The sequence below is a fragment of the Octopus bimaculoides genome, chromosome 15 (assembly GCF_046866305.1).
Source record: "Octopus bimaculoides isolate indiv1 chromosome 15, ASM4686630v1, whole genome shotgun sequence".
Classification (NCBI taxonomy): domain Eukaryota; kingdom Metazoa; phylum Mollusca; class Cephalopoda; order Octopoda; family Octopodidae; genus Octopus; species Octopus bimaculoides.
This window is the reverse complement of record NC_142942.1, coordinates 24,094,752-24,107,251: the sequence shown is the minus strand read 5'-3', so window position 1 is coordinate 24,107,251 and position 12,500 is coordinate 24,094,752. Positions and strand designations below refer to the sequence as shown.

The 12,500-nt window shown below is 38.3% G+C and overlaps 1 protein-coding gene across 1 annotated transcript in view; it reads right to left on the bottom strand.

Annotated features, from left to right (window-relative positions):
- The window catches only part of LOC106874103 (protein rolling stone), a 94,206-nt gene that overhangs the window by 77,904 nt on the left and 3,802 nt on the right, over positions 1–12,500 (bottom strand). The window contains exon 2 of the mRNA XM_014921707.3: positions 11,132–11,494. Coding sequence (XP_014777193.1) covers positions 11,132–11,254 — 123 coding nt within the window. The 5' untranslated portion in view covers positions 11,255–11,494. The remainder of the gene's footprint in view (positions 1–11,131; positions 11,495–12,500) is intronic.

Sequence of the window (12,500 nt, the reverse complement as noted above, 5' to 3'; positions counted from 1 at the left end):
CATTCTCGCTTTGGTTCTTCTCTTCGACTGTTTCAAGTTTCGGTTTCGGATAGAAAGTAAAAACTACAAAAGATATGATGATGGAGGAGGAGGAGGAGGAGGAGGAGGAGGAGGAGGAGGAGGAGGAGGAGGAGGAGGAGGAGGAGGAGGAGGAGGAGGAGGAGGGGGAAGAGGAGGAGGAGGAAGAGGATGTTGCTGGCATTTCCTGGCTGAATATACACACATACAGAAAAACTATCAGACATAGATTTGTGTGTATATACATATACGTATATCTACATGTGTATATGTATATAACTATATTTGCATATATGTATACACATATATATATATATGCACACACACACATATATACATTACACATATATATACACACACATGTATGTATACATATACATACACACATATATATATATATTATATATACTTATGCATATGTATACACATATGCATACAAATATATACACATACATATATCTATACATACACATACATATAGATATATATATATTTATAAACTGATTAAGCGAGTGTCATGTGTTCATATAGTATTTCTGTCTTTCTCCCCGCCTTTCTCTCTCTCTCACTCTCTCTCTCTCTCTCACTCTCTCTCACTCTCTTTACATGTATATATATATATACATATACATTTGTATATGTATATATGTATATATATATATATATATATATATATATATATATATATATATATATATATATATATACTTGTGTATTATAAATGTGTCAGCGCGTTTGTCTCCCTGTATGTGGACATATATCCATGTATATGCATACACACACATAGCATATAAACATACATACTTTGATGTGCGCACCTATGTGCACGCACACACACACATACAGACATACACACACATACACACTCACACACACACACATGCATACACATAGAGAGAGAAAAGAAGTTATGTGATTAGCGGAAAATTATGAAAACCGGGTTGACATCTGAGAGTTAATATCCGGCTGAAGCTGTCTTAGTTTGATGAATATATATCTTGGGGTGGGGAGGTGTCCTATGTATGTAGGGATGAGGCATATATATACTTATGTACATAAGTACCCATATAATTTTATATATGTGGTATATATACATATGTATATATACTTGTATATAAGTATATATGTGTGTGTGTGTTTGTGTGTGCGCGCGTGCGCGCGTGTGTGACAAATAAAATTGCATTTATATATTTGCAAGATAGATGATTACATATGTATATAATCATTAATATATTTATATACACACATATATACACACATACACACATACACACATACATATATGCATGCATGTTTCAATACTTGTAACATAGCGGCTAAAATGTTCGTTTGGCAGTCATTTTGGACAAATATCATTTTACCCCCGACATCGGTCACCCATGTCTGAGCTTTAGTCTTAAAGCTTTTGCTTTCGATCTAAAGATTATTTAATTAATCCAGTTAGTGTATGCTGAGGATTTGAAAAAGATGACGTTTCAGATTATTTCCCTTCATCATATTGTCGATTTTAAGTAAAGGAAAACAGGAGTGAAGAAGGAGTACGCAGTTCAAATTAGCTTCGCAAATTTTGCATATTTCTCAAAATTCGATTTTAATTAAAAAACTGAAGTATTTCTATAGTTTACAACTGATTTATGACGTATATATTCTTTACCTTTCAAATATATTTGATCTGTATTTAAATAAATTGCTTCTCTATTTAAATATACAGAAAGTACCTGAGAATTCCATAGAACGAGTATTATAACCGAATATTTCCATTTCAAGACAACGTGTATCTATTTTGCTTCGAGATAATCGTAAAAATTGGCAAAGAGCGCTTCGTTAACCATTGCAATTGTAAAAATCAACGAGTAATTAAATAGTTGTTAATGAGAAATGATTAACGACTATTTTTAGTTAAACTGTCTTTGTACAACCTCTGAGTATTTATTTCCAGATCTTTCCAATTTATAATTAATGAGTAATTTCCAAAGCTTGCAGGAATGAAACTGACAGGCGTTGGACTGGTGCACAATGATATGAGGTGTCATGCCCCAGCCTTGCTCTATTTTCAATACCCCAGGGAGGGGATTTTTGACAGGTAATAAGTAGCTATTGCGTCTGACCTCGAGGAATGGATTTCATTAGCGAACCTGGTTATCGCCTTCTTACACTAGACGTCATTCTGTGTGTGTGTGTGTGTGTGTGTGTGTGTGTGTGTGTGTGTGTGTGTGTTGAGAAAGAGAGAGAGAGATGGAGGGAGAGAGAGAATATATATCTGTGAGAGAGAAAGCATAGAGAGAGACGGATAGAATGTATGCGTGTGTGTGTGAGAGAGAGAAAAAGAGAATGTGCGTGTATGTGTTTGTGTGCACGTATGTGTACGTGTGTTTCTATATGTGAGAAAGAGTGGCAGACAGTATGCGTGAGTACGTGCATGTATGTATGTATATGTGTGTGTCTGTGCGTGTGTGCGTAGTTCCTTTCCAGTAAAAACCTTCAACAAAAAGAAGTTTTCTACGGCTACTCATAGCTTCACAAGTGCAATAGATTTCAAACATATTCGAAATATTTTGGGAATTTCTGTGATCCCGTGGTTGTTGTGGCAGCAATGGTGGTGGTGGTGGTGATGGGTGGTGATGTTGTTGTTGTGGCAGCAATGGTGGTGGTGGTGGTGGCGGTGGGTGGTGGTGATGTTGTTGTTGTTAGTGGTAATGGTTGGGACGATGACCGGGTTTGTGGCAGCAGATTATGAAATTGATAATAACATATGCAATACTTGCAGCAGCAGCAGTAGCAGTAGTAGTAGTAGTAGTAGTAGTAGTATTTGTAGTAGTGGTAGTGGTGGTGGTGGTGGTGGTGGTGGTGGTGGTGGTGGTGGTGCTGATGACGTGGATGTGGTATTGATGGAGTGCTAATAACGGTCATATTCAACAATGACGATGAAATTAGCGACATGGATGGTGGCAACGGTGGTAGTGGTAGCGATGGCAGCACAGTGGTGATGCTGGGGATGGTAGTGGTGGGGGTGGAGGTGAGTTGTGATAGTGATGACAGTGACAGTGTTGGCGGTGGTGGAGACGGGAGATGTCAAATCCAATGATCCCGCCATTTGTCGGTCGGATGGAAAAGAAGTCAATGAAACGAGAGAAAAGTCGGCCATGTTTGAGGAAAACACCACTTCCTCCTAAACACACTTTCTCACATACATATGCACGCGCGCATTCTTATGTACACACCTTCTACTACTACTACTACTACTACTACCACTACTACTACCACTACTACTACTACTGCTACTACTACTACCACTACAACTACTACTACAACTACTACTACTACTACTACTACTTACTCCTCTCACTGACAAACACGCGTAGATAACTCTCTCTCTCTTTCCCCCCTCTCTCTCTCTCACACACACACACTCCCACACAAGTACCTCAACACCACTGCGAGATTGGAAACCTTCAATTTGCAAGTTCAAGTGTGTGCGTGTGCGCATGCGCTGTAACGTGTGTGTTTGACTTTGGACTCGAGTTCGTCCCTAACACAACCGTTCACAAACGGTGTTGGTCTTTCTTGTTTTTTTTTTTGTTGTTTTTATTGCTTCTCTGTAATTTGCGGTTCGACAAGAGAGAGAGAGAGAGACTAATAAAATGAAAACCAAGCTTGATATAAATAAATATTGGAGTCGATGCTTCGACTAAACCCTTGAAGGCGATCTTCCAGCTGAGCCGCAATCCAATGACGGAAGCAATTAAAAGATTTTAAAAAAGATAAAGTAAAAATTATTTTCTACTCTAAGTACAAGGCCAGAAATTTTGGAGGCGGGGATCAGTCAATTAGATCGACCCCAGTACGCAACTGGTACTTAATTTCTCGACCCCGAAAGGCGCCGCTAAACACTTCTTCCGGCGTGCTAATGTTTCTGCCAGCTCGCCACCTGAGTAAATATTGAAATATTAGAATATCATTATATTATAATATATATATATTTAGAATATCATTGAAAAATATCATCATATATATTATGATATAATAAGATATCATATAATATATATGATAAATGAAAAGCGGCGGCGAATTGGGTGGGGCGTGGCAGCGTTGCTTAGGTTGTCTTGCGTTACTCGTCCCAGTTCTCTGGACTTAAAGATCAAATACAGCTGAGGACAAGTTTGCCTCTCATCCTTCCAGGATCGATAAATGAAGTACCAGATCCGTACACTAATTGATTTTCAACAACTGTCACTTTTTTCCACTCTCTTCCCTCTCCCGGATTTTTCTCTCTCTCACTCATTCCACCTCTCCCTTTAGGAGAAACGAGTTTCGCTCATCCTTGAAGAAGGGCTGGGATCCGTCGGGTCCGACTTTAGCCAAGAGACGCCAAACGAGACATGTCGTCGTTTATCACGACGGCAACGCAACGACTTCATCAAGAGTTGAGGGACCGAAGACAAAGTGTTCCAAGGAACCGAAACCGTCATGCTCAGAAGCCCACCTGCACTGAAACCATTCACACAGCTTATAACGCAAAAGTGCGTCCATGTAATCAGTCACTCGGCCAGCTAGAAACAGCAGCTAAATGCCTCAAATTACACTTTGGCCTCTGAAAAAGAAAAGAAATTGTATTATGTAGTTCTATAAATACAGTTTCTGTAGAAAAAAATCTGTCACGGATGGAACGCCGTTGATTCGAGGTCTTGTCCGTTGTTTCTATTAGAACTGACCTGCAACAACTATAGCCAACGGGAAGTCTATATAAAGGGACATAGGACCTGCTAAAAATCGCAGCCAACTGCCTCAAACCACAGCCTGCCATTTTTGAAAGACATGTGGAATGTTATATTGGTTTTCCTGGCCTAGGGTTAAATAACAACAGCAGATCATCAAATACAACATCAACAACAACAGTACCACTATCCCTGCCTCCAACAGCAATACTAACTAATCATACAACAACCACCACCACCATCATCATCACTACCACTAAAACAACCACTACACTCTCAACACCACTACTACCACTACTGCAGCCATCACCACCACTATACCCCCCCCCCCCGCCACTCCCACCACTTAACAGTCTCGCGTTGTGGCTATTAAAGGGTTCAGCCGTAACGAAGCTATAAGAGCTTCTTAACAGCACACATCTGGCTTCACAATTCTGGTGCGTTGACAGTAGATTGTGTGTGCTTGCCTGTAAATGTATGTGTGTGTGTGTGTGTTTGCATGTATATATATATATATATATATATATATATATATAAAGTGTAGTATATTGCCACTTAAGTGTGGCTGACCCCTAGGGGTGGATGTTACTGTTGCTTTTAGCCCCAGGAGGACATCTCCTCCAGCTGGCTTATCGACATACGACTGTGTCCTGTTTGCCAAGGGAAGTTATCCCTCTCACCACGATCTGCAGCACGAACGGTGAGAGGGATAACTTGGTGAGAGGGATAACTTCCCTTGGCAAACAGGACACAGTCGTGTGTCGATAAGCCAGCTGGAGGAGATGTCCTCCTGGGGCTAAAAGCAACAGTAACATCCACCCCTAGGGGTCAGCCACACTTAAGTGGCAATATACTACACTTTATCGTGCAGTTACTGTTAATACTTCATTTAGAGAATTAACATATATATATATATATATATATATATATATATATATATATATATATATACATGTAATGTATGTGCTGTGTATTCGTATATATATTTAAATATACATATAATATATATATCATATACTCTCACACAAACACACGTACATATATACACGCATATATGTGCGTGTGTGTATGTGTATCTACTTTATATATTTATATAAACATATGTACGCATGTGTGTGTGTGTGTGTGTGTGTGTGTGTGCGTACAATGCGTGCTTTTATGGATGACATTCCTGGAAAAACGGTGGAAACAAAGAGAAGCAACACATTTTTGCACTGCCACTGGATGAGCCAGTCCAGCCATGCCGACAACATACCAAAGCCAAAGGAAGTGCTAGCCTGTGTCCAGAAGGCGAGGTTGTTAAGGAATTTCACTTTGAAATTGGAGGAGAGCCGATTCCAATCATCAAAGAAAAAGCAGTTCAGAAATGTTGCTGTGTCTTTGGAGCAGAGCCTTTAAATGCTGCTAAGGAGATGAAATTGGAGACGGAGACTAACCACAATTCGTAACAAAGATTTGGCAGGGAAATTTAAGGTGTGATTTCATGAACATAGGTTTTGCCAAGAATTTTATGGCCAATCCGAATCCACGGAAAAGAGTGGAAGCAAATTGTTACGAGCATTGCTTGATTCCCCACTCTGCAGGAATTTGGTTGCATCGAGCGACGGCTAAAAGTCCAGTTCGCCTAAACCTCGTTGTTGGTGGGAGGTTGTGAATTAGCAGACGTTCACTGCTACCGGATACAACAGGGTTCGGTGGCTCATGTTGTTTGTGTAGACCAGAGGTTCTCAACGTGGACGCTGCCACCCCCAAGGGAACCCTGGGCATGTTGAAGTGGGAGGTAACATAATTAACATAATAAATTTTACCTGTACTAAAAATTATATTATACTTGATAAAATTAGAAATGGTTATTGAAATAAAATTAGATCTCATCAGACACAGGAAAAGCCATTAACTTGCAATTTACAATCGTGAGCTTCATACCTTACCACTAAGCCATGTGCATTCACACGCACGCTCACACATGATTGTGTAATGTGTTTGCGTGCGTTCGTATAAGCGTATACAGGTGAATGCGAGAAAACGTATGCATGACTACACCTATGTATACATGCGTGCGTGCGTCTGTTTTCAAAGCAGGTAGGTAGGTTATATTCCACTTTTGCAATTATGAAGCCCGTTAAATCTCTGCCGCTTCCTGTTTTCCTTCAATCACCTGAACATCAAGTAACTGTTGTTATATTTGTAAACATACAAACTTGTTGTCACAGGTGTGTATGTGGTCATATATATATATATATATATATATATATATATATATTTATATATATATATGTGTATATATGTATATGTATATGTATATATGTTTATGTATATGTGTATATATAACAACATCCCCATAAACGTTTTACATACAGAGAGAGTCACTTCCATACCCCCTTCCCCAACAAGTGGCTACACATGCTCTCGTGTACAATAATGACACACACATACAGAGGAACACGCCTAACCACCTACACAACAGGACTTAGACGTCTTCACATAATATATATAGATATATATATACACCTACACAGGAGCACAAACACACGCCCTTGGTCAGTCAGACAGGTCCTTACACACGCAATGACATACACACAGGCATGTATATCACACATACAGACGCATATCTATCTATCTGTCTGTCTGTCTATATGTATGCGTGTGTGTATGCATTCATATATGCATATACATATATATATTCTTAAATCAATATACGCACATGTATAGACTCGCATATAGATAGATAGATAGATAGATAGATAGATAGATAGATAGATACTGACACACACATGTGCGCACATATATGTATATACATATTTACATTTACACACATTGACGCACAGACACACTGTTGGGTGATGAATGGAAGAAATATACAAAAATAAATCATGTTTTACTGGTAAACACATCAAAATAACAAAATAAAACCAAAAGAAAAAACAGAACGGAGTCGTATAAAGCTAATGGCAGCTTGCAGCAGTAAAAAATAATGCTAGGCGGCAAATTATTAGAAATACCAGCCATATATCCCTTATATCATACATTACCGTTTTAGAAGATTAGGGGAACATTGAATATATACGTATTAATAAATACACACAAATAATAATATATGCATTTATATACATATATATATATATATATATACATACATACAAATATATATATAAATAAATATATATACATATATATTATGTATATATATGTATAGAGAGGGGGGGTGATATACTGACAGAGAGACAGACAGGACCCCTGAAAGTAATTGAACGCTGAAATGATTTAAACGGGCAGCAGACGAATGTACAAAATTGAATAGATTAATAAAATAGCGCGAATAATTGTCGTTGCCATAGCAATAAGATATCCAAAATATAGAGATTGTTTATTCAGCAGTTGGATAAACATGGTGTTTTGTCAGCAAAAGTCTGATACGCCAATGATATAACGCAACATTTTGAACGTAAAGCGAATCAATGAAAGTTACGTGTTTCAACGTAAATGGAAACTATGTTGTTTAAGTGAATTGATAATCGATAACGATATAAGCAAACGTTGATGTGGCGGCGGTGGGGAGATACGAGAATTGATTGAACGTTACAATATACAGACAAACATTCACACAAACACACACATGTACGACGGGCTTCTTTCAGCTTCCGTCTACCAAATCCATCCACAAGGCTTTGGTTGGCCCGAGGTTACAGTAGAAGACACTTGCCCAAGGTTCCATGCAGTGGGATTGAACCCAGAACCATGTGGTTGAGAAGCAAGCTACTTTCGGTGTTTTACGAACAGAAGGTGGCGAGCTAATCGTTAAGCACGCCGAACAAAAGGCTTTGCGCCATTTCTTCATGCTCGACGTTCTGAGTTCAAATTCTAGCGCAATCATTTTTTTTTCCTTTCAACCTTTCAGGGTCGATAAAACAAGTTCAATTTAGCGCTGGAGGTCGATGTAATCAACTTACCCCCTTCCCCAAAACTGCTAAAATTAGAAACTATTATTTACAAAGGGAAGGCGCCGAGCTGACGAAATCGTTAGCACGCCGGACAAAATGCTTTGCGGTATTTCTTCCGATCTTACGTTCTGGGTTTCAAATTTTGCTGGGGTCATTTTCACTTTTCATCCTTTCAGAGTCATTAAAATGAAATAGTCTATTTCTGGGCTCAATTGTCTTAACTAAGCCCCTTCTCCTTAAAACTGCTGGTATTGTGCATTAGGCAGCAATAATTATTATTCAGGAACGGTTTGTCCCAAGTTTGTTCGTCCAGAAACCAGGTTTTGGCCAGGTTTATTTGCTGATCGTTACATTTTTTTACCTCGCGATTTCAAATCCCGTCCGGAGCGAAATTATGTTTCAAACCGCTTACATCTTAAGATAATTCTCATGAAACACATTTGCACAACCATGACAATTTCCAACCAATGTTTATTTGGCGTTCTACCTTTGGGGGAAAATAGTATTATTTAAAAGGATAGAAAGAGAAAATGGAAAACTTTTCCAAAACTCTCAAAGTTAAACTTGTAAATTTTGAGTAAATGTTTATATTTCATGAGGAACGAATTCGAACCGATGCTACTTGTGTCTAAGCTGTGTTTCTTAATGTTTTTCAAATACTGAAAACATATTTGTTTATTTCTTTAGAAGGTTTTTCTTTTATTTAAAAGAAAATAATTAACTGCTATTTTAAAGGCCACAGTAAACAGACTTCAAAATGTAATCAATCTTTCATTCGAATGTTTAACATCGTTGGAGCCTTGATAGCATGTCTGGTGATATTTGTTCACCTCTTTGCGCAGCGAGTTCAAATTCCACCGCGGCCAAATTTATTTTTTATCCCTTCAGTAGTGGTGGGGGTCCAGTGTTGCTAACATCGATTTCTTCGCTTTTCCTTTCTTATCATTTACAACACAACCAATTTCGAACATGAGAAGTGTGTTAGTAGGATTATTATTATATTCGAAGGCTTTCCAAGTCAGTTTTTACCTACTTGGGGCTACGAAAATTAGAAATCTGAAAAAGACATTTTTCCCAAAAACTTCAATTTTTTTTAATGGATTTTATTTTCCCTCCTATTTCAAATATATTCTTATACCCCAATGAGGCAAATGCACAACTAATAATTCTGAACTCCACGAAGTGTATTACCATAAATCATCCTAGATGAGGAATGAATAAGAACGGAATAAGAACAGTTGCTAACAAAAATGATTTCTTCAGAAAACTTGATTCTTCATTACATTTATGCAGAAGGGTAGTATCTAGAGGGGAGTGGGGTGTATCCTCGTCGGGTATATCTTTCGTGACACATTACTGGTACTTATTTTCGTTAGAGATCGAGGGAAAAGGAGGAATTTAAAGGAGGAGAAAGAAAACTGAAATTTCGGTAGGGTTTGTTCCCAGAAAATAGAGGAGACACAACATTTTGCCCCTGAGAAAAGTGAAGGACGTAACTACATAATGAATCTGGGAAGACATAAATTAAGAAAATATGTTTTTTATTCGACGCACCAATTCGATTCAAAATCCACCATTTTAAAATAGATACATTTATTCAGCCAATCAACTGATTGAATACTGTTGCTTTGTTTTTAATGAGGGCGAACAAATAGTGACGGATTTTATAGAAGGAAGCAATCATTGATATATGAGTTCAAATTCCGCCGAGGTCGACTTTGCCTTTCATCCTTTCGGGATCGATAGAAAAGAATATAGATATACAGTTATACATACATACTGTATATATACATATACAGTTGTGCATACATAAAGGACATGTATGTATACTTACATACATACATATATATATATATATATATATATATATATATATATATATATATATATATATATATATATAGTAGACTTACTTGCAAAATAGGACGTGTGCGTTCAATAATGTAATAATACAAAGAATATATATACATGTATACACACATATATGTACATACTTACAGCTACATGTGTATATACATGCATATCAGGGTACAGGACGTTAGAACAATAAACTACAGACAACGGAACGAACACATAGGAAAACGGAAAGCCACTTGGAATATATATATACACACACACATATATTTGTAAATATATATGTATATATATATATATATTACATGCACATAACTACATATATACCTACATTGTGTGTATGTGTGTGTGTGTGTGTGTATACATATATATATAATTCGTTGAAATGTCTTTGACTGCTGTAAAGCAAGACAACAAACTCACAACGATGGCTAAAAGTTTTAATTGAATCAATGAAAACTAATTCAAGAAAATTGATTGTCGACGAAAAAACAAAATAAATATATAAAAGAAGGATTGGAGAGTGATTGGTTAAATTTTCTTTTTGGCGGACACTGATTGATAATTATTATTTTTATTTTATTTAAAAGGATCATCACTTACCTCCGGTGAGGCAAACATCATAGGGTCAGCTCCAGAGAAAAACAAATAGTTCCTTTGGAACTGTGTCCGTAGAAGATTGGGTAGACGCGGCATGATCCAGTCTTTTAAGAGAATGGGAGACATTGAACAGCTTTAGTTGGTGTTTGTTCGAATATAAAACCGAGGTGACGGTGGTGGTGGTAGTGGTGGCGATGGTGGTGATGGTGGTGGTGGTTGGAGTGGTGGTGTAGACTGTTGATGTTATGTCTCCTCGTTGTTGCTGTTGTTGTTATTGTTTCGTTTGTACTCCGAGTTAAATTCGATGTCGTTTCATTGAGCAAGCAACGCCAAATGAGACGACCTTCCCTCTTGAACGGCGGAATCCTGTATAATTTATAAGTGAATATAAATACTCTCATATACATATATATATTTATATATAGCTATATGTATATTCATACACATATATACATCCATGCACACACACACACACACATATATATATATATATATATATATATATACACTGTTGTCCCTAACGATGATGAAGAGGTGTGTTTGTTATAGTTGATGACAATTTCGGAAGTGATGGTCGTGGTGGATGGTTGGGGGGGGTTGATGTCAATATAGGAAGTAATAATGGTAGCGGCGGCGGTGATGGCGGTGGTGGTCTTGTTGGAGGAAGTTTGGTGTTGTTGATGGTAATGGTGGTGGTGGTGGTGGTGGTGGGGAGAAAGAAGTAAGTGAAGTGATGTTTGATAAGTGGCGTGGTGGTGGTGGTGGTGGTGAAGGTGAGAGTATATAAGTGGTAGGAGGCGTTTTGAAGTGTGTATGGGTGAGGGGGGAGTTACGGAATCGTTAATGGGAGTAATGATAATAGTGGTAGTGGTGGTGGTACTGGTGGTGGTGGTGGTGGTTTAGTTACTAACAGTGGTAGTAAGGTGATCGGTGAGGAGGTGGTGATGGTGGTGGTGGGAGGGCTGGTAGTGGTGTTGATGGTGATGATGATGATGGTGGTGGTGGTGGTGGTAGTGGTACTGGTGTTTGTGACGGAATGGGGGTAGATCGTTGGAGGAGTTAATGTTGGATGATGTTAATGTTGGTGTTGTAGTTTCCGGGGAGTGGGTAGAGGGATCCGAAATGCTGTATTTTCATATAGTATATAGAGAGATAGACAGATAGGTAGAAAGATAGAGTGAGAGAGAGAGAGAGAGAGAGGGGGAGGAAGGGAGGGAGAGAAAGTAAAGTGGGGTGTGGCGGCGGCGGCGGCGGGGTGTAGACGGGGTTATATCTCCATATTTACATTTTGCTGTTTTAAAGTCAACATCAGTTGTGAAATGGGGGAGGAGGAGGAGGAGGAGGAGGAGGATCTGCAGTGGGAGAGAATTAG